This window comes from Pelodiscus sinensis, chromosome 30, assembly GCF_052426305.1.
Source record: "Pelodiscus sinensis isolate ZL-2025 chromosome 30, ASM5242630v1, whole genome shotgun sequence".
In the NCBI taxonomy this organism is placed as follows: domain Eukaryota; kingdom Metazoa; phylum Chordata; order Testudines; family Trionychidae; genus Pelodiscus; species Pelodiscus sinensis.
In genome coordinates this window covers 13,820,726-13,844,062 of record NC_143081.1, presented here as the reverse complement: position 1 = coordinate 13,844,062, position 23,337 = coordinate 13,820,726, and the positions used below count along the sequence as shown (strand labels likewise).

General features: G+C 47.2%; 1 protein-coding gene across 1 annotated transcript; it reads right to left on the bottom strand.

The window, feature by feature from the left end:
- Positions 1–7,664: 7,664 nt before the first annotated feature.
- LOC102456442 (olfactory receptor 7A42-like) lies at positions 7,665–16,761 on the bottom strand. Its single transcript, XM_075912169.2, has 2 exons — positions 16,705–16,761; positions 7,665–8,639 (listed from the first exon to the last, which is right to left on the bottom strand). The coding sequence occupies exons 1-2, from the start codon at positions 16,759–16,761 to the stop codon at positions 7,665–7,667; spliced, it is 1,032 nt and encodes a 343-aa protein (XP_075768284.2).
- Between the last annotated feature and the right edge of the window lie 6,576 nt (positions 16,762–23,337).

Sequence of the window (23,337 nt, the reverse complement as noted above, 5' to 3'; positions counted from 1 at the left end):
AAGGTCAGATTTTGCTATATAGTAAAATTGAGATGAACTGATGTATGGCAAAATGCAGGACAATGTAGCACTTTAAAGACTAACAAGATGGTTTATTAGATGATGAGCTTTCGTGGGCCAGACCCACTTCCTCAGATCAAATAGTGGAAGAAAATAGTCACAACCATATATACCAAAGGATACAATTAAAAAAAATGAACAAATATGAAAAGGACAAATCACATTGCAGAACAGAAGGGGGATGCGGGGGGGTGGGAAGGGGGAGGAAGGAAGGTAAGTGTCTGTGAATTGCTGATATTAAAGGTAGGGAGAGTGGGATGTTTGTGAGTTAATGGTATTACAGGTGATAATTGGGGAAACTGTCTTGGTAATGGGTGAGAAAGTTCAAAGTCTTGTTAAGTCCTTGGTGATAAGTGTCGAATTTTAACATAAATGACAGTTCAGAGGATTCCCTTTCAAGTGCAGATGTAAAAGGTCTTTGTAGCAGAATGCAGGTGGCTAAGTCATTTAGAGAGTGTCCTTTCTGGTTAAAGTGGCAAGAAACTGTTTTCTCTTTGTGATCTTGTCTGATATCTGTTTTGTGGGCATTAATCCTTTGGCGAAGTGTCTGAGATGTTTGTCCAATGTACATAGCAGACGGACACTTTCGGCACATGATAGCATAGATTATATTTCTGGATGCGCAGGAATATGTGTTCTTGATCTTATAACTTACTTGGTTAGGTCCAATAATGGTATCAGCAGAATGAATATGTGGACAAAGCTGGCAACGGGGTTTGTTGCAAGGGAAGGTACCAGGGTTGGTAAGTGTGTTAAAATTCGACACTTATCACCAAGGACTTAACAAGACTTTGAACTTTCTCACCCATTACCAAGACAGTTTCCCCAATTATCACCTGTAATACCATTAACTCACAAACATCCCACTCTCCCTACCTTTAATATCAGCAATTCACAGACACTTACCTTCCTTCCTCCCCCTTCCCACCCCCCCGCATCCCCCTTCTGTTCTGCAATGTGATTTGTCCTTTTCATATTTGTTCATTTTTTTTAATTGTATCCTTTGGTATATATGGTTGTGACTACTTTCTTCCACTATTTGATCTGAGGAAGTGGGTCTGGCCCACGAAAGCTCATCATCTAATAAACCATCTTGTTAGTCTTTAAAGTGCTACATTGTCCTGCATTTTGCTTCAACTACCCCAGACTAACACGGCTACATTTCTATCACTGATGTATGGCCTTACCCATGGCCCATTTTAAAATACGACTTTATGTTTCAAATCTTTAACCTCCCAAGTTCACTCTGTGGTTACTCGTCCTAAATCTCCTGGTCGTGACATGTAAATGGGCACCATGACGCCTCCTGCTGCTCACCTAGTAATTTGCTTCTTCAGCCCTGGAGCGTCCCTTTTTGGCCAGTCTCCAACCCATGGTGACCTATTTTCTGCACCTCTGGGTACTGTCCCACCACAGCACCCCCCTCACTCTGGGTTCCTCCCCTTCAGGGAACCCCCAACCTTCCATGCCCACCTTGCCTTAGTGACCCATGGTCTTTCGTCATCTGGTCCCTGCCTCAGAGGCCACCGGCAGCCTGAGAGCCACTCAGGACCTGATGCCTTCGCCTGCCCTGGCTGTCTCCCTGCAGCCCTGGTAACCTCAGGCCTTGTCTCAGACCCTGCAGCCTGAGAGTGGGGTCACCCCACCAGCTAGGTCCTTCCTGCTCTCCGACCAGAGCAAGAGTGTGTGTCTCCTTCCCCCCAGAGCCTTATTTATACAGCCCCTGCTGGGCCCCCATTGGCTGTGTCTGCCTCAGCTGTGGGGCTTTGTTCCCCCTGCACTTGGACTTGCTTTCTGGCCCAGTGACTGTTCTGTGGTAAATGAGAGTGAGCGGTGATTGGGCAGAGCACAGCAAGTGAGAACGATGGCCCAGCCTTGTGGTCCAGTTTTGCTTTCCCAGGACGGCCGGAGACGTGACCAGTTAGTGGCTCACTGAGCTCTAAGTGTTGTCTTCTGCCAAGGTGCAGCAAGCAGGACACACTCCAGGTCCTTTCTACCAAGAGTTTGGTGTCCTGTGTTTCAGACACAAGTCTGAGGAGCCCGACTGTTCCTTTCTCTTCCCAGATCAGCCACCCCAGAGGCCCAAACTGTCGTCGCAAAGGAATCCATCCTCATCTGGACAACCACGTATGGAAAACTGTGGGACAATGACACACTCGCACACCCAGTGTAAGGTTTTAGAAAGCCCTGCTTTCAGACTGGGGAGCTCTGCATGGAATCAAGTGCTCTGGTCATCGTGAGTCTCTAGTGAGTGTGCCTGGAATGGTCACTTGCTCTTTTGAGCATGGGATCTGTCACTGCCCCCTCGGCCGGACAACGGCAGCTCCCTTGGGTACATATTTATACACAGACACGTCCTTCCTGACATAATTAAAGAATCCCAGGGCTGGCGGAGACCTCAGGAGTCAAGGAGTCCAGCCCCCTGCCCAAAGTAGGACCAACCCCAACTCAATCACCCCAGCTAGGGCTTTGTCCAGTGAGGTCTTAAACAGCTCTAGGGATGGAGATTCCACCCCCTCTCCATCGGGAACCCATCTCAGTGCTTCACCACCTGCCTAGGGAAAAAGTTTTTCCTAATATCCAACCTAGAGTTTCTCATCTGGAATATGTTTATGGCTTATTCTTTGCACCATTGCTATATAAGCCTCTGGCCTCACATCAGGCCTGCCATGCATGAGCTTGTGTTTCAGCCCCTCACCTTACTCTCTTTCCCCACTCTTTGTTTTGTTTGTCCCTTCTGGGAACAATGTTTATCCCTTAACCCAGGAAAGTACAAGGTGTGGCCTGAAGGAGACCCGTTGGGCTAAACACCTGCCATCTGACTTTGCTCTTCACACACTCATGCCCCCTCTGTCCTTTGGCCTGTACATTCCCTCATATGACCGATGGACCAATTTTATTTGGTCAAGAACCACACCCAGCTCCGTCTATGTTTCTCTGCTGTTTCCCAGAGTCCTCTTGTGACGGGAACAAAAATCAACTTGTAGATCACTCCCGGCCTTATGTAAGGTGAGGATGGGGAGGGGGAATCCCTTTGCTTTCAAACTGGATTTCCAGATCAATGTGTGGAAAAATGCAGCTGTCCCAAGATGGAGTCTGGCACCATTCAGCCTGGTCCCCTGCCCTGAGAGAGTCACAGAAACCATTATTGACAGACTCTCTGGCCTGTCTTCAACGGCCGATCCAGGTGGGAGACAAACTTCTCCTCAGGCCTATTGATTCGCCTAATGTCTCATTAATAGGAACTGGCCGTTCCTAACCACCTATCTCAAATGAAAGAATCTTGCCTTGTGAGAGCTACCCAGGTGTAACTACATTGCACATACAGACACATCGTCCATATTCATCGCTTCAGATACAACCATGAGCCAGGCGTACCCATGGGCCGATCATGTTCAGAAAATCAGAACTTTCCCCATGTCCCATCCAATGTTGCGCTTTGCAGAAACTGCCTCATAATAATGTTCTCATCGTATTATAACTACACTGCTATTTCTCTGTTCTAAACTAGATTGTCTCTTTTTAACTGCACTGCTTTGCTTTACCTACTGTTAATCTATCACCCTCTTAAAGTCCTAGGCTTCATCACATCCTCTGGCATGGAGTTCCACAGGTTGACAATGAGCTGCATGAAAAAAAACTTCCTTTTGTTGGTTTTAAACCTGCTACCCAATAATTTCATTTGGTGACCTCTAGTTCTTCTGTGATGGAAACAAGTCAATAACTTTTTCTTATTCACTTTTTCCATCTCAGTTATGATTGTATAGACCTCTGTCATATCCCCCCTTAGTGTCCTCTTTGTATCTTAAATAACTTTCATTGGGACTGTAAGGGTATGTCTACGCTACAAAGTTAATTCGAACTAACAGATGTTAGTTCGAATTAACTTTGATAGGCGCTACACATGCAAACCGCTAGTTCAAACTTAATTCGAACTAGCGGAGCGCTTAATTTGAACTAGGTAAACTTCATTCCACGAGGACTAACGCCTAGTTCGAATTAAGTAGTTCGAATTAAGGGCTGTGTAGCCACTTAATTCGAACTAGTGGGAGGTTAGCCCTCCCCAGCTTGCCCTGGTGGCCACTCTGAGCATCACCAGGGAAACTCTTCTGCCCCCCTCCCGGCCCCGGAGCCCTTAAAGGGGCACGGGCTGGCTATGGTGCCCGTGCCAGGTGCAAGCCTGCCAGCACCCAGCCAGCAGACCCTGCACCTGTCACGGCACGAGCCAGCCACCCGCTGCCACCCAGCCCTCTGCCTCTTCCCGGGACCAGGCTAGTCTAGTGCGGACATCGTGGACCTCATCCACGACCTCCGCACTAGGCACAGGAAAGTGGCCATCTAGGGCAGGAGAGCTGCCAGACTGGCCACCCAGGAGCAGGTGTGCCTGAAAATCAAGGTGGTCCAGTGAGACCCCCGACCCTGAGCCCTGAGCTGACAACGGCCGTACTGGGTCAGACCAAAGGTCCATCTAGCCCAGTAGCCTGTCTGCCGACAGCGGCCAACACTAGATATCCTGGAGGGGATGGACCGAAGACAATGACCAAGCCATTTGTCTCATGCCATCCATCTCCAGCCTTCCAAAACAGAGGCCAGGGACACCATTTCTACCCCCTGGCTAATAGCACTCCATGGACCAAACCTCCATGACTTGATCTAACTTCTCTTTAAACTCTGTTCTAGTTCTAGCCTTCACAGCCTCCTCTGGCAAGGAGTTCCACAGGTTGACTATTTGCTTTGTGAAGAAGAACTTTCTGTTATTAGTTTGAAGCCTGCTACCCATTCCTTTCCTTTGGTGTCCTCTAGTCCTTCTATTATGGGAACTAATGAAGAACATTTCTTTATACACCCTCTCTATGCCACTCATGCTTTTATAGACCTCTATCATATCCCCCTCAGTCTCCTCTTTTCTAAGCTGAAAAGTCCCAGTCTCTTTAGCCTCTCTTCATATGGGACCTGTTCCAAACCCCTGATCATTTTAGTTGCCCTCCCCTCTCCCACCCTCTCTCTTCCCCTCTCCCACCTCCTTTTCCCAGTCTCCCCCAGTTTTGTTAAATAAAGAGAGTTTCTATTTTTGAACACACATGTCCTTTATTTTGTACATCAGGAAGCGGGGCTAGGGAGGGGTAAGTGGAAGGAGGTGAGGGAGGAATGGGGTATGAGCCCCCGATGAGGAGGACTGGGGAGGTTCTGCGGGCTCCTCGGGGTGGAAACTCTCCTGCAGGCCCCCGATTGACACCCCCGCCCCCGGATGGCAGCCTGCGGCAAGTGCAGCCGAGCTGATGGCCGAGTGCTGTGATGTGCCCAGTGTGGCCACTCCGGGCACTCCAAGCCAGGACTGCTTTGCAAGCGGGGAACCCCTGAGAACTGTCTGTCCGGGGTGGGGGTTGGGACCTTTGAAGCACAGCCCTTGGCTAGCCTGAGACAGCAGCTCCACGCTCTAAGTCCTCCTGTGATGCCCTGCCGGCACTGCTTCCGGCCATCCTTAACCTCGGTTCAGGGTCCACTCAATGTGGACATGCAAACCTCTATTTCAAATTTAATTCGAAATAGCGGAGCCCTTAATTTGAATTTGGTAAACCTCATTCTACGAGGAGTAACGTTAAATTCGAAATAGCTATTTCGAATTATGTGCTGTGTAGACACTTAATTCGAAATAGGGGGCCTCCAGCCCTTCCTATGGAGGCTTGGTGGCCACTCTGGGCACAACCGGGAAAACTTACTCTCCTCTCCCCCAGCCCCGGAGCCATTAAAGGGGTAGACCCTGACACTCGGCGGGCAAGCTGGTCATTTTAACACTGTTTGCAATACACCACATTCTGGATTAAGCCGAATTACTTTGTGACAAAGATACTGGCCTACAGCGAGTTGGTGGCTGAGCTAGGAAGAGAACTGAGAAGTCTTCTTTTTCACAGTGGTTTCTTACGCACAAGCAATTCAGAGTGCACTTTTGTCCTGCCAGCTGGGCTGATATTTCGCGTCTCTGGCCGTTCTGGGAAAGAAAGACCTGACCACTAGGCTAGGCCGTCGCTCTCACTCTCTTTGCCCTGCCCAATGGCCACTCACTGTCACTTAGGACTAGTCACTGGGCCAGAAAGCAAGTCCAAGGATGGTTCTGCAGGCTGGTAGCTAAGATGAACATTTGGCTGCGGGAGACCAAAAAGCGGAACTCCCTGTTAACTATTGAAACCAAATTGAACCCTCTAACAGGAGTGAGACAGATGGGCACCTGTTCCCAATGTGGGAGACTGAGGACTTCCTCCTCATCCAGCAGGGGGGATACTGAACGTGGATCTCACACACACACACACACACACGCTGTACCCCACAAAGGATCATGGTTGCTGCCCATCATTTAAGTCTTGAAAGATTTTCGTAGATTTTTGCTAAGACGATCCAGCCCATTTGAGTTACAAGAACATCAGAACGGCAAGACGGGGTCAGACCAAAGGGCCATTTGGCCCAGTGTCCTGTCTGCCCACAGTGGCCAATACCAGATACTCCACAGTTAAATGAAAGAATCATTTTTGCTGAAGAAACCAACTCTTCATCCACACAAAGCCGGATAAAGGATACCACTAGTTATAGACACCTCCCTCTGTGCACCTTGTAGGCCCCGCGTTAGGGGACAACAGGACAGTGGTGGGGATAGTTAGGGGAGCAATCGGTGTCTAACCAGTTGAAACAAGGGAAGGGGAATCTTGATTTCTTTTCAGGAAAAAAAGGTTCAACATTCTGGAGGACAAGCAAACATCAGAGTGACTCTTAGATTTTATTCTTTAGGTCACTTGTTTGTCAAGAATGGATGGTACGTTCTTTGGTAAAAATATCACATTTTGGCTTGGGGCAGATGAGGCCCGTGTGAAACGCTCTAGGCTGGGATTAGTAAAGTGGCCTACGGCTTTTGGATGTCCATTTCCTGTTCTTTGTCATTCAACCCTTTCTCTTTATTTGGATAGGGAGGGACGCTGGGTCTCATGAGCCCTGAAAGCCAGGGCCACGCGTCTGCTTTTGGCATCTACTATATATGTGGCAATATCTATATTGATCTCAGCATCTATAATAACAAGGAGAAGTTCTATGGCACCTTATAGCCTAACAGATATATTGGAGCATAAGCTTTCCTAGGCAAAGACCCACGTCGTCAGATGCAACAACAAAGCTTGTGCTCCAATACATCTGTTAATCTATAACGTGCCACAGGACTTCTTGTTGTTCTTGCAGATTCAGACGATCACGGCGACTCTTCTAAAATGATATCAAGATTTCAGTCTTGCCTTAACTCAGCAAAGAGTATGCACCATCAGGAAATTTCATTTGGACGGATATGTAGACTTCTATCCTTCCTCAAAATTTATTTTTTTCTCATTCTTTCTAGCTGTAGAAGAAAGAAAGAAAGAAAGAAAGAAAGAAAGAAAGAAAGAAAGAAAGAAAGAAAGAAAGAAAGAAAGAAAGAAAGAAAGAAAGAAAGAAAGAAAGAAAGAAAGAAAGAAAGAAAGAAAGGTGGAGTAAGTTCAATGAGGAGACAACCTTGTTCTCAAGAAGTTAAATGGGTAAGAAAACATTTCACTTCATCTCAATTTTTCTTTACACCAAAATCTGACCTTTCACACTTCAGGCCTGTGTCTGAAAGCAGCCAGTTTCAGAAGACCATCTCTCAGGGCCTTATGGGCATCTTTGTTTCTCAGGCAGTACAGGACAGGGTTGAGCACGGGGATCAGGATTGCAAACCACACAGACAATATTTTGTAGAGGATCACGGGAGGGTTGAAGAGCGTAACGACGTAGACTATTATTGAGCTCACATAGTAACCTGCAACCATAATGAGGTGGGAGGAGCAGGTGGAAAAGGCCTTTTGCCTCCCGGTGCTGGAAGAGATTCTCAGGATGTTGGCGATGATGCAAATGTAGGTTGTCAGGATAAACAAAAAAACCACAACAGTCAAGATGACAGTCACAAGAAATGCCACCAGGTGCATAGTCTGGATGTCAGCCCCACAGAACGGCTCTGAAAGGACTGCGAAATCACAAAAGAAAAGGTCAATTTCTTTAGGACCACAGTATCTGAATTGCAAAATGAACATATGGAACGTGAAACAGTATAAAATGCTGATTATCCAGGACCCTGCTATCATGTGGCAACAGATCTGGATGTTCATCAGAGCAGTGTAGCGGAGGGGGTGGCAGATCGCTAGATACCGATCGCAACACATGGCTGTGAGCAGCAGACTGTCTGCATTGGCAAGGATAATGTACAAGAAATATTGCACAAAGCAGTTCTGTAGAGATATGGTTCTGTCCCCAGTTGCGAGACTGGCCAGCAGCCAGGACAGGGTGGTGGAGACATAAAAGATCTCCACACCAGACAAGCCGACCACGAAGTAGTACATGGGGGTGTGAAGGTGCGGATCAGTCACCACTAGCACGATGATGAGGAGGTTCCCGGCCACAGCCACAAGGTAGATGACTAGAAACAGCACGAAGAGGAGGGGCTGCAGTTCAGGGCCGTTCCCTAATCCTAAGAGGATCAGTTCCATGATGGGCGTTTGATTTCCTCCTTCCATTTGCTCCGTGGTTTGTACCTAGAAACAGAAAAGCATCAGATAGTCACAGAGCACATGCAGACAGGTTGTGTCGCTGGCTACATTCCTGCAAAGGTGAGGGAAGTAGTTTTGTGCCTCTGCATCTCTCCACTTGAAAAAGGACGTTGTCGATAAGTAGACAAAGATTCTTTCCATTAAGAGGTCGCGTGTCCAATAGAAGGGAATCAAGAGCACTGGATCTTAGTGAATGACAGAAACATCCTTCCCAACTGCCTTGAACTCTCTTGATTTTTAAATAAATACTTTGAGGCTGGGATTTGGAAATATCTGCATCGTGTCAGTGTCCTATCGGACAATCTAGAGGACATAACAAAAGTCAGTAGATTGGAAAGGATGGTTATTGAACATTCAACCATGGGAATGTCTCTCTCACTTAATTCTCCATTTAAATCTTTGAGAAGTGCATCCTCCAATGTCTAATGCATCCTGGATGGAGTAATTACCCCTGTGGCCAATTTTTTTTGTGACAGTCGTGCATAGTCCCATGTTACCTTGATATTACTGCACAACACAAAATTCATTCTGCACATGGGGTAGAAAAGTGCTGGGACATTGATAAGTGGCAAATTTCATCTCTGTCATTTGTGTTCTTACTGTAATTTCTGAATTAGTCAGTGCAATCCATCTCGTACTTCCATTTTATTCTTTGAGTAGTGAACTTTCCAAAGTCTAATGTGTCATGGATGGAGTAATCACTCTCACTGCAAAAAATGTTTAATATCTAGATTATTTCTTGATTGCGAGGGTCTTATGAGTTTTGCAGAGACTTGAGATTACCTCACCTAACAAAATTCATTCTGCATGTGGGGTAGAAATGCACAGGGACATTGGTGAGTGGCAAACACTTGAGTAAGCAGGACGGGAAAGGAGGAAGTGGATGGCTGTATTGTAAACCACGCCTGTACTCTGCTAGTGTATATTTGTAGAGTGGAGAGGAGAGACTGATGTGGGGAAAATAACTGTTGCCTTCCTACTAGAAAGGACCTGACCCAAAAAATGTACTCAATGAGTGCGCGTCTTTGCTGGAGCTGCAAAGGTCTCGTGAAAATAAGAGGTAAGAGGTTGTGAGGTAAAGGGCGGTTTGGCCTCTGTTTTGCATCTGCTAGAAGAAAAATGATTGACAAGGCTGCAGAAGGGGAGCTGACTTGAGGGGAAGCACCTATCTGATGACATTCCCAAAGCAGCCCAACAAACACCAGGCTCTCTCCAGTAGTATCACCCCCACCGGACAGTGTTACGTGACTTGGGATGAATTGGAGATGAACTGACGTTGCCTAGTTTGGTTCATTGTACAAGTACATACCTAACGTCAATCACATGTTTTCCCATAATCTAGTTCCAATACAGCAGAAAACGAAAGGAAAGAGTGACAGGGGATGAATCACTTGATTCCTGCCTCTTTGGTTCATCCCCTCCGAAACCACTGGTCTCAGCCAGTGCTGGGAGACAGGGCACTGGGGCAGATGGAGCTTTGGACTGGCCCACTCTGGCCGTTCTTATGTTCCAAATCCGAGAGCCGCCCATTGCTCATCCTAGGCAGGTTTTCCTACAGCTCATCTGGGCTGTGGCCCCCAAGGTTCTACCTAGAACTGGGGATCCACTGAGCCTCTGAGCCACCAGCCTGGGATCCCGCTCGCACTGTGCTGCTGTGGCCAGTGGCAGACAACACCCCACTCCTGCCCTTCCTCCTGCACCCACACAACAGGGACCCACCCATCTGCAGAGACGAGCCAGGCTCCCTGACTGGACACGGCACAAGGGGAGTTACAGGCAAGAGAACTACCGGCAGCCAGGTTAAACCACTGATCGGTAGTAATTTGTTACCCTCTTCTCCCAGCCCCTTACCGCAGAGGGGGTAACGCTCACATGTGCTGACCAAGGTCATATTTTCCCCCCAGACATTTCACTTCAACACTCAGGCTACGTCTACACTGCAGGCTTTTTGTGCAAGAACTGTTTTGCAGAAGAGTTCTTGTGCAAAAGGTCTTATGCAAGAGCACGTCCACACTGCCATGTCCTTTGCACAAGAGATGTGCTTTTGCACAAAAGCATCCATGGCGTTATGGACACTCTCTTGTGCAAGAATGCTCTGATGGCCATTTTAGCCATAGGAGTGTCTTGCACAAGAAACCCCTGTTGCCCATCCACACTGCCTTCTTACACAAGAGCTCCTGCACTAGAGGACTTATTCCTTGTGGGCAGAGGAATAACTCTTGCACAGGAAGCCCTATATTCCGGAGCTTTACTATAAATTTACTTGTGAAAGAACGTACGTACAGTGGAGACGCTCTGCAAGTTTTTGCACAAGAACAGTTGTTCTTGTGCAAAAATCCTGCAGTGTAGACGTAGCCTCACTGATTTAGGTAAAACTACAAACAAGCTGATTAACTCCAAACAGTGTATCTGAATGGGACAGCAAACCGGTCAAAGCACATTATCAGCAACTAAACAAAGACAAACTCAGCAGCATGCCCGGATCAGAGTCAGTAGGAAGGACAGATTCTCACCCTGAGATAACAGTGGCCATCTAGCAGACTCTCAAGGTGCAAGTTGCATTTTCTTTGCAGCTTGGGGTTTTCCGGTCTCCAGACAGCAGGTAAGATGCTTTTAACCTGGATCCAGCCCTTTGCGCAGGTCAGTCCATCTTCCTCAGGTCTCTGCAGGAATTCTTTTGTATGGGGAGTGAAAACCACTGATTTCACCCCCTGCCTTATATAAATCTGGCAAAGTGTAGGATCCTTTGTTTCAAAATAGCTCCCCAGACTGGACTGTGGAAAAACAGCGATATCCCAAGACTTGGAGCCAAGCGGTCTGTTCCCCTGCCCTTGTGGAATCACGACGACTGTTAATTTTAGGCTCGCTGGAGAGTTCTCAGAAAGGCTCACGCTGGGGGAGTTTGGCTTCTCCTGAGGCCTGTTGTTTTCCCTAATGTTTCGTTACATGGCTCAGCGATCTGTCTGCACTGAAAGCACCTTCCCCAGAGAGGGTACCACTGTATAAATACATGGGGAATAAAGAGACAAGATCCTTATTCATAATTTGCGATACAACACTAAGGCAGGAATACAAATTGTGTCAGCACATTCCCCAAATCATCACCATGCCGATGACACCTGACGTGAGCTGTCTGGCACAAAATGCTTCATATTTATGCTCTGGTGGCATTGTAATAATAGATAGGGATGTTCTATAGGTAACTGGAAGCGTACCGGTAAGAATGGATCTCACAGGTATGCTTATTAGTTAGTCTGCTCTTGGCTGTGAACCCCAGTTGTGGCTGGCTAGGCTGGTCCAGAGCAGGCCCTCACACAGCTGCACAGGCCGGACGAGTGGTGAGAGTCTACAGCTCTACTGGGACTGATGGTGGGACCAACTGGTTTAGTTTAACCATGTGACCTCACAACCCAGTCCTCATAACAATGCTTGTAACAGGGAAAGGTGACTCAGGGTTGCCTCAGAACTGAGGACTTATGAAAGCTCCAGGCTACACTGCAGGATGTTACTTCCGGGGTTGAAAGACAAGGCATTTTTGAATGCATTCCCAAAATGTCTCCCAGGGGTGCGTCTACACTACTGAATGTTTTTGGAAAAACATCCGTTTTCCCTACAAAACTTGAATGATATCCACACTGCAACTACGTTCTTTTGGAAGAAAATAAAAAAAACAGAGAGGGTTTTCTGACATTCGTAATCCTCTTTCTACAGGGAAAAAAACATTTTCCGAAACTGTTCTTTCGGAAAAAGGCCTGTGTGGACAAAGAAGAGGGAGCTCTTTTGGAAGAAAAGGCAAGAGGAGAAAGCACAGGTGCCCTGATGGCCACTCTGTTGATAGTAGTCACAGCTGAAATGCGAGAGATCGTCCATTCAGTGTGGACGCTACCTTTGAAAAAGCAGATCACTTTATCGGTGCACTTTGGCAGTGTGGACGCTCTCTTTCGGACAAAGTTTTTCCAGAAGATCTCTTCCGGAAAAGCTCCTTCCAAAAAAAGCCTGCAGTCTAGGCATAGCCCAGGGTACTGAAGAACTACAACTGTCCTGTGACAGCAGATGAGGGTTCATGGGGCTATTTCATTGCTGTCCAGACTCCTGGAATGTGGGAAAATAAACCAAAAAGCTAAAACTTGCAGCACAAATCTACCCAGGACTCTTCCCCATTGATTCTGTCCTCCTCCAAATTCAGTGGGATTGGCAAAAAGTCTAAAGGAATTGACAAGTCCAACTCCCTGGAACTTTAAATAACTTCTGTGAACTCCTTTGACAACCTGAGTCTATATCTATTTTTCTGTTCACTCAGCTACCCTCCTCTAACGTATTCAACAGGCAGAACCTCTTCTCCTCTTTTAAAATGAAATGCACTTTGTATTCTGCAGGCGATCGATATGGGCATCGTACAGAAGAGAGAGAACCCTTTGCTCAGGTCTCTCAATGAACTGGACCTTGGCAACATGTCGACAATAGTCAAAGTCCCATAGAATAGTGTGAGAGAGATGAGGTGGGAGGGGCAGGCCTTTTCCTGACTTGTGGTGGAAGGGATTCTCAAGAAGGTGGAGATGGTGCATAAATAGATGGAATAGTCCAGTATCCCTGACGGGTCTCCTGCTCCATCTGCGAGGTTAGCCATTCTATAGGGTACATATGTTCCTCTGTGCGTTGTGCCGACTCACACAAAGAGCCACTAGAGCAGACCCCAAGAGACTCCCAAAGACCACAAACCAGATAAGTATTGAAGGCACCAGCCTGGTTTACTGGAAATGCGACAGAGTAACAGCTTCCCCGAATCCGAGGTTTAGGGTTACGTTAACATGCTCCTGAGACAATGGCCATGACTCAGTCAGTAGCATGGGATCCACCACTGCCCCCCAGACAAAGGCAGCTCCCTTGGGTACATTTTTATACACAGACACAAACCAGTTACACATCCCCCCTGACATAATAGGTTGCCATGTTGTGATGTCGGAACCAAAGAATCCCAGGGCTGACAGAGACCTCAGGAGGCATCAGGTTCAGCCCCTGCCCAAAGCAGGACCAACCCTGACTCAATCATCCCAGCCAGGGCTTGGTCAAGCCGGTCAAGTTAGGACTTAAAAAACCTCTAGGGATGGAGATTCCACCCCCTCCCTAGGGAACCCATCCCAGTGCTTCCCCACCTGCCATGGGAAATGGTTTGTCCTAATATCCAACCTAGACCACCCCATCTAGAATGTGTTTATGGCCTATTATTTGCACCGTTGCTATCTAGGCCTCAGCGTGGGCTTGTGTTTCAGCCCCTCACCTTACTATATTTCCCCACTCTGTTTTTCTGGGGACAATGCTTACCCCTTATCCTGGGAAAGCACAAGACGTGGCCTGAAGGTGAGCCATTGGGCTCAACACTGTGGCCATCCGACTTTGCTCTTCACACGCTCATGGCCCCTCTGCCCCTCAATCTGCACATTCTCTCGTACGACCAATGAACAGATTTTATTTAGTCAAGAACTATCCCCAGCTCCTTTTGTGTTTCTCTGCTATTCCTCATGGGGAGAGGAATAACTCTTCCGGAAGAAGCCCTGTTTTCTGTTTTACTTGCACAAGAATGCACGTGCACTGTAGACGCCTGGCAAGTTTTTGCGCAAGAACACCTGTTCTTGCACAAGAAACCACCAGTGTAGACGTTAGGTGTATAGGCCACACAATAATAGGCAATGCTACCCAGAACAAAATAACTCTAGAAGACCTTACAGGCCTTTCTTCTTCCTCCCCAGAGATACTTTCTGTCAGTTAACATAACCTGATGTTTATCGATCAAACCATGTTGGATTATGAAGGGGCCTATTGGTGTTAGAAGCTCAAGTCCAATTGATTGACAATTGCAAACTGGTGCCTAATTTGTTTAGGTTTGTTTGAAAATCTCAGCCAGAAAGGAATAGGAATTTCTGACTCTCTTTTCAAAAAAATGCCCTACAGGCTCATGAGGACAACTGAAGGTTTCCCGGGTGCCATTCTCTGGGTGCAAGTGTCTCTGTGTTACATGTTCATAACTACTCTACACCTACTGACTCCTACCCAAGTGAAGGGTGCAGAGTGCTGAGATGATGAGACACAGATTAAACATGAGACGTGGTAGTGCTTCACTTATTTCTCTCAAGTATCTCAGGCCTGGAGCTGGAGCGATAGGTTTGACACGTGTCCATGAAGAAATTGTCCAAACTATCATCATGTTTTATGATACTTACATGGCAGCCAAAGCACCTGGATTCATGTCAGTGAAAAGCCCAGCTGAGTGTCCAACCCCTTGAGTTCCCCTGTTAGCAACAAGTGGGGAATTCAGAATTTAAATACACAGAATGTAAACACCCCAGACATTCCTGGAAGGATTCTAAACTTTGGCTTCACTAATTAATCCCGTGGGGTGGACAGTTTGCAGTGAGGACCATTGGGTATTCATCAACAGCAACCTCGGTGGCATCACGTCTTCTGAACTAGCAAAAGAAAGTTGCAGGGAGTTTTCAATCGTATGGACCAAATTGTCCCCTGGTGTAACTCCTCTCATTCTATTATTATTCACCAGGCCATCACACACTGTCCAAACACTGTAGCTTCTCAATGAAGTGGATGATACAAGTCTGAGGAGATGACAGAAGCCCTGTGACCATTCTCACCAATCCATGCTGCACATAGAGGAGAGGTACAGTCCCAACACAGGCTGTAGAAACAAGCACAGAGACGGGGAACTGGAATTGGAGGCCTGGTCCTTTCTGGCCAAAGACTCCGGATTGGAATGTGCCGATAAGAACCTGGCCAGGTTTTCAAAGCCTGGGATGGTGAAATAGTGTGCCCGTTATTTTGAAAAAATATTTCAAAAGATCAGGCGGCTTGAGTAGATGTGGGGTAGCTATATGGGATACCTCTGGTATCCCAAAATAGTTGTGCAGTGCAGACGTAGCCCCTGTTTCTCACTCTTAATTATGCTCTTTCTGTCTATGCAGCTCTTCTTTCTTCTCCACTTTTTCATTTTTTACCAGGCATGTTCTCGCTTGTGGTTCAAAAAGAAACGAAACCACTGTCTCCTTTCTCTTTCAATGAGTTCTCAAGTTCCTTTCCTTCACACGGGATTGGATTTGTATCTCAGTTCTGCCTATGTAAATCTATATAAACCTGATACAATTTACCCTGGGGCATCCTAGGCCTATTTATACCCTCTCAAGTGGTGCAATGTTCTTTCTTTGAGTCTGCTGGGATAGGGAATAGCTGGACAGACCCTCATACAAACCATAGACTCTTTGGCATTTTGGTTTTCATCTTCTGAGGTGTGTCTGTGCTCAACTTTGAAGGTGCAATTCCATAGTCCATTAGAGATTTCTGCTTGTGCTCAAAATAGCCTTGTAGCCTCGGCAGTGCAGACTAGCTACCCTGACCCAATCCCATCTGAGATCTAAGGGACGTACACGAGTGTATATCCCACATGACTGCCTCTGCTACCCTGTTCTCATTGCTGATTTGATGCTGCTAGCTAGATCAAAGCTAGTTCATGCTACCCTGGCTGGGAATGACACCTCCCAAGTGCAGAATAGACGTACCCTTGTTTGAACTTTAAATATCCTCCGTACCAACAGATTGACTTATTTTATGTCCTCTAGATTAGCTGACAGGATACTGACATGATGAAGATATTTCTAAATACCAGCCTGAACATAGTTATTTAAAGATCAAGAGAGTTCAAGGCAGTTGGGTGGGACGTTTCTGACATTTACTAAGATCCAGTGCTCATGGTTCCCTTATTTTGGGAGCTCGAACGAGTCTTCATCTGCTAATGGACAACTTCCTTTTTCAAGTGGTGAGATAAAGAGGCACTAAACTTCTGCCCTTAGGTTTGCAGGAGTGTTGCCAACAGCACGAGCCGTCTGTGTTGCACTGTGACTATTTGATGCCTTTCTGTTTCTATATGTAAAATATGGAGTCTGCAGAAGGACGGAATCAAACGCCCATCACGGAATTGATCCTTGTAAGGTTTGGGAACGGCCCTAAACTGCAGCCCCTCCTCTTCCTGCTGTTTCTGGTGATCTACCTTGCGGCTGTAGCCGGTAACTTCCTCATCGTTGTGCTGGTGGTGGCTGATTGGCATCTTCACACCCCCATGTACTTCTTCATGGTGGACTTGTCATCTGTGGAGATCTGCTATATCTGCACTACCCTGTCCAAGTTGATGGCCAGTCTCACAAGCAGTGACAGAACCATTTCTCTTCACAAGTGCTATGTGCAATTCTATTTCTACTCTACCCTCTCCCATATAGAATGTCTCTTGCTCACAGCCATGTACTACAATCTGTATCTAGCGATCTGCCATCCCCTCCACTGTGCCGCTTTGATGACTGGCCGGGTCAGTTGTCACATGGTGGCCTGGGCCTGGATATTCGGCATTTCCTACTGCATCATGCTGCACGTTTTCATCCTGCAATTAGTATATTGTGGTCCCAAAGACATTGACCATTTCTTTTGTGATTTTGCACCTGTTAAAGATCTGTTCAGTGGTGACACCAAGATTCTGCAACTGCTGTCATTTTTTTCCTCTGTCACATTAACTATTGTGATCTTCTGCTGACCCTAACATCCTACCTTTGCATCATCGCCAGCATCCTGAGAATCCCTTCCCACACCAGCAGGCAAATGGCCTTTTCCACCTGCTCCTCCCACCTCATTGGGGTGACAGTTTACTATGTGAGCGCAATGACATTCTATGTCGTTGCACAGTTCAATGCTCCCACGATCGTACACAAAATAATGTCTATCTGGTTCGCAGTCCTGATCCCCGTGCTCAACCCTGTCCTCTACTGCCTGAGAAACAAAGAGGTCCATCAGGCCTTGAAAAATGCTCTTCTGAAATGGGCTACTTTCAGACACAGCCCTGGAATGTGAAAGGTCAGGTGTTGGTACATAGTAAAATTGAGATGAACTGATGTATGTCCTTATCCATGGCCCATTTGAGTCCTTGAAAACAGTAAATTCCTTCCTTCCTTCTTCATTCTGCTTTCTTGGAACCTCTTTATAACACACCTGTCCCAGCAACCTGCCCTCTGATTTGCTCCCTACAAGCTTCTCTCTCATTGGTCAGGGCTCTGAGCAGGCTCCCTCTAGCCCACTTTAATCCCTCTGGTCAGAGAGGGGTAGGCCACCCTCACAGGCTGCTTAGGGGATTGAAACACCCAATTCTGTTGGTCGTCTTGCAGAATTTTAGCTTTCTCTTCTCTCTCCCAGCCTCACCAGGAGGTGGGACACACCTGATGTATGTGAAATAGAAAATACATAACCGGGGGAGAGACACGGGCCTCCAGGGCTGAAGGAGTTCCCAGGTGACCAGCTGAAAGGACTGATTCCTGGGTGACAGGGTATTCCTAGACTTTAGTAAGGCATTTGATACAGTCTTGCATGACCTTTTTATAAAAAAAACTAGGAAAATACCACCTATATGGGGCTACTATTAGGTGGGTGCCTAGCCAGCTGGAGAACCATTCTCATACAGTCGTTATTAATGGTTCACAATCCTGCTGGAATGGCATCATAATTGAAGTTCCGCAGGGGTCAGTTTTGGGACCAGTTCTATTCAATGTCTTCATCAACGATTTAGATATTGGCACAGAGAGGATGCTTATTAAGTTTGCAGATAATCCCAAGCTGGTAGGGGTGGCAAGTGATTTGGAGGATAGGGTCATAGTTCAAAATGATCTGGACAAAGTGGAGAAATGGTCTGAGATAAATAGGATGAAGTTTAATAAGGACAAATGCAAAGTGCTCCACTTAGGAAGGAACAACCCATGTCACACAGACAGAATGGGAAGCGATTGTCTAGGAAGGAATCCTACAGAAGAGAATCTAGGGGGTCAGCGTCTTGCAAAAAAAGCAAACATGATTCTGGGCAGCATTAACAGATGCGTTGAGAGCAAGACACGAGAAGTCATTCTTCCGCTCTGCTCAACCCTGATTAGGCTTCATTTGAAGTATTGCCTCCAGTTCTGGGCACCGCATTTCAGAAAAGATGAGGAGAAATTGGAGAGGGTCCAGAGAAGAGCAACAAGAATGAAGAAAGGTCTAGAGCACATGAGCTATGAGGGAAGACTAAAAGAACTGAAAGAATTGGGCTTGTTTAGGTTAGAAAAGAGAAGACGTAGGTGGCAGGTAGCAGAACAAGGAGCAATGGTCTCACTTGGTAGTGGGGGATGGCCTAGGTTGTATATTGGAGAAACTATTTCACCAAGAGAGCTCTGTCCGGCCTAAGAGGCAGTGGCGGATCCCATGTTACTGAGTTGAGTCCATTGGCCGAACTGCCGACATTGGACCTGGGGAACTTCTTGTGTCAGCTCACCTACCGCATTGAGCCCTTCCAGTAAAGTAGGTGAGGGAACTCTGGGACATACATGTCCAGAGCCCAGCACATGGCCAGAGACAGAAATCTAAAGCCTTAGTGGTTCCGACTGTACAAATCAGGCTGCAATTTGAGGCTAGACCCTTGCAGAGTTTGCGAACAGCTGAGGGGAAGGTTAAAGGATCCCTCTGGGGCCAGATTCTGGGATTTAGGCACCTCTACTTGCTCAAAGCCAAAGTCCATTTAGTGTATCACATGGCCTGCTGCTTTGAAAATCTGGCCAGGTTATTATCGGCACATTCCAGTCCGGAGTCTTTGGCCAGAAAGGACCAGGCCTCCAATTCCAGTTCCCCGTGTCTGTGCTTGTCTCTACAGCCTGTGTTGGGACTGCACCTCTCCTCTATGTGCAGCATAGATTGGTGAGAATGGTCACAAGGCTTCTGTCTTCTCTTCAGACTTGTATCATCCACTTCATTGAGAAGCTGCAGTGTTTGGACAGTGTGTGATGGCCCGGTGAATAGTAATGGAATGAGAGGAGTTACACCAGGGGACAATTTGGTCCATACGATTGAAAACTCCCTGCAACTTCCTTTTGATAGCTCAGAAGACATGATGCCACCAAGGTTGCTGTTAATGAATACCCAACGGTCCTCAGTGCAAACTGTCCACCCCAGGGGGATAAATTAGTGAAGCTGAAGTTTAGAGTCCCTCCAGGAATGTCTGGGGTGTTTACACATCAGTGATTTAAATTCTGAATTCCCCACTTGTTGCTAACAGGGGAACTCAAGGGGTTGGACACTCAGCTGGGCTTTTCACTGACATGAATCCAGGTGCTTTGGCTTCCATGTAAGTATCATAAAACGTGAGGACACTTTGGTCAATATCCTCGTGGACACGTGTCAAACCTATCGCTCCAGCTCCAGGCCTGAGATACTTGAGAGCAATAGGTGAAGCACTAACACATCTCATGTTGTTTATCCTGTTTCTCATCATCTCTTTGTTTAGCACTCTGCACCCTTTGATTGGGTAGGAGTCAGTAGGTGTTGAGTATCTATGAACATGTAAGTGTACACAGAGACTCACGTGCTAATGAATACACAGAATGGCATCAGTTCATTCAAGTCTCGGCTTGACCAAGCTCTGGCTGGGTTGATTTAGTTGGGATTGGTCCTGCCTAGAGCAGGGGGCTGGACTTGATGACCTCCTGAGGTCTTTTCCAGCTCTATCGTTCTATGATTCTATGATTCTAACCCTCCGTAATACATATTAGCCAGGAGGGCATTTTCTTTGAAAACCATTGAGAACTTCCTATTACTTTCTGGCTGACATTTTCAAACAAACCTAGCAGAATTAGGCACCAGATTGCCATTGAAAATCAAGGGGACATGAGCGTCTAACTCTGACGCTCCAAGAGCATCTTAAATCCAAGGTGGTTTGATGTGTAAACATCAGGTTTTATTTAGTCACAGAGTATCTCCGGATAACAAGAGCAGTCTGTAAGGTCTTCAAGAGTTATTTTGTTCTGGGTAGCATTGCCTATTGATACTGTAAACCTCTTTGCTGGAGGCATAAGGGATCTTTCAAAAAAGGCTTTCTTTCTCAACAGATCCCCCTCTAGACTGCTGCTTTTTGCAGACAAGAGATGAGTCGGCAAATATGGTGGCCATTTTTATGCAAATTAAGTGCTGAATATTTTAATCCCTGCTTCATTTGCAATGTTGACCTTCCTAATCTGCATCCCTCTGCCGACAGAGGGATGCAGTGTAGACATACCCTCTCAGGTCAGGGAACCAGGCTGAATGGTGCCAGACTCCATCTTGGAATATCTGCATTTTTCCACACATTGATCTGGGAATCCACTTTTAAAGCAAAGACCCCCCCCCCTTCCCATCCTCACCCTACATAAGGCCGGGAGTGCTCTACTGGTTGGTTTTTGTTCCTGTCACAAGAGGACTCCAAGAAACAAAGGAGCTGTGTTAGTTCTTGACCAAATAAAATTGGTCCATCGGTCATACGAGGGAATGTACAGGCCAAAGGACAGAGGGGCCATGAGCGTGTGAAGAGCAAAGTCAGATGGCCACAGTGTTTAGCATCACCTTCAGGCCATGCCTTGTGCTTTCCCGGGATAAGGGGTAAACATTGTCTCCAGAAAAAACAAAGAGTGGGGAAATATAGTAAGCTGAGGAGCTGAAACACAAGCCCATGCATGGCAGGCCTGGTGTGAGGCCTGAGGCCTAGATAGCAACAGTGGAAAGAATAGGCCATAAACATATTCCAGATGAGGCGGTCTAGGTTGGATATTAGGAAAAACTATTTCCCTAGGAGAGTGGGGAAGCACTGGGCTGGGTTCCCTAGGGAGGGGGTGGAGTCTCCATCCCTAGAGGTGTTTAAGACCCAACTGGACAAAACTCTAGCTAGGATGATTTAGGTGGGGTTGGTCGTACTTTGGGCAGGAGGCTGGACTGATTTCTCTGCCGCTCTGGGATTCTTTGATTCTAACATCACAGGGTGGCAACCTGTTATGTCAGAAGGGTTGTGTAACTAGTTTGTGTCTGTGTATAAAAATATACCCAAGGGAGCTCCCTTTGTCCGGCCGAGGGGGCCGTTGTGGATCCCATGCTACTGACTGAGTTGGGTCCATTGTCTACGGTGCATGTTAACCTAACCATAAACATCTGGAAAAGGCAGCCAGGCCAGTGCAGCCTCACTCACAAACGCTCGTCACCTATTAAACCATCTTGTTAGACTTTAAAGTGCTGCATAGTTTTTCCTATTGTTTTATCAAGACCAGACTAACAAGGCTACCTCTCTATTACGACTCTATGGAAAAGAGAGAAACCTTAGTTCTGGTCCCTCAGTGAGCAGGACTTTATCGACAATAATCCAAAGGCCTTAAAATAGTGCAAGGAAGAAGAGGCGGCCATGGTGGAAGGGATTCCTAAGATGGAGGGGAAGATGCAGAGGTAGGAGGAATGGAGGTGGAGTGAAAATACAGGGACAGGTTACATTACACAAAGTTTTATTTCTTGGAGCTTACACCCATGAGAAATAAGAACACAAATACAGACAAACCAAGCAGGGTGATGCCTAAATGGGCAAGTGACCATTCCAGGCGGGCTCGCTAGAGACTCACGACAACCCCAACCTTTGATTCCATGCAGAACTCCCCAGTCTGCAAGCAGGGCTTTAAAAACCATTTTGCTGGAAGTGCTTGCGTGTCATTGTACCACAGTTTTCAATACATCCCAGTCCAGATGAGGACGAATTAGTTTGCAACATTTCAAGCGTCCGGGGTGGCCGATCTAAGAAGAGAAAGGAACAGTCGTGTTTCTCAGACTTGTATCTGAACCACAGGACACCAAACCCTGGGTAGAAAGGGCACTGAGTGTGTCTTGCCTGCTGCACCATGGCAGAAAACGACAATTAGAGCTCAGTGAGCCACTGACTGGTCACGTCTCCCGCCATTCTGGGAAAGCAAAGCTGGACCACAAGGCCGGGCTGTCGTGCTCACTTGCTGTGCTCTGCCTGCTCACTCTTACCATGGAACAGTTCCTGGGACAGGAAGCAAGTCCAAGCCCAGGAACACCAAGGCCCACTGCTGAGGCAGAGAAAGCCAATGAGGACCCAGCAGGGGCTGTATAAATATGGGCTCCGGGGACACACACTCTTGCTCTGGTCGGGGAGCAGGAGGGACCTGGCTGCTGAGGCGAGACAACTATGGCCTGTCCCCACTCCCCGGCAAAGCCTGAGAATACTAGGGCTGTAGTTAGAGGAGGGCTGGGGAAAGGCAAGCAGAGCTGGGCAGCTCTCGCCAGGCCAGCTCCCAGGCTGCAGGGCCGGATGCAAGGCCTGAGCATACTAGGGCTCCAGGCAGGTAGCTAGGGCAGGAGAAGGCAGCAGGACCCCACCACCTTGCCTATGCAGAGTGGCTGTGTCAGGCTGAAGGTGGGCTACGTGATGACTGGCCGTGGGTCACTGAGGTAACGTAGGTGTAGGGGGTTGGAGGTTCCCTGAGGCGAGGACCCCACAGTGAGAGGGTCCTGTGGCGGGGAAGGATCCAAAGGTGCAGAAAATAGACCACAGGGGGGTGCTCCAGGGCTGACCAGCAGGAGGTGTCGTGGTGCACAATTATACACCCCTTTCTCCGGCCAAAAGATTTAGGGTGAGTAACAGCACAGTGAATTGGGAAGTTAAAGGTGTGAAAGGTAAAAGCTCAGAATGCAGAAGGAATGAAGACATTTCCTGTTTTCAAGGAGTCAAATGGGCCATGGGTAAGGCCATACATCAATGCATCTCAATTTTACTATATACCAAAAATGTGACCTTTCACAATCCAGGCCT

Excerpts from the sequence above, each read along its gene's own strand:
- LOC102456442 (XM_075912169.2), bottom strand. The coding sequence starts at position 16,761 with ATGCCAATCAGCCACCACCAGCACAACGATGAGGAAGTTACCGGCTAC. Across the intron at positions 8,640-16,704 it reads TTACCGGCTACAGCCGCAAG|GTACAAACCACGGAGCAAAT; the intron begins GTAGATCACCAG and ends TTCTGTTTCTAG.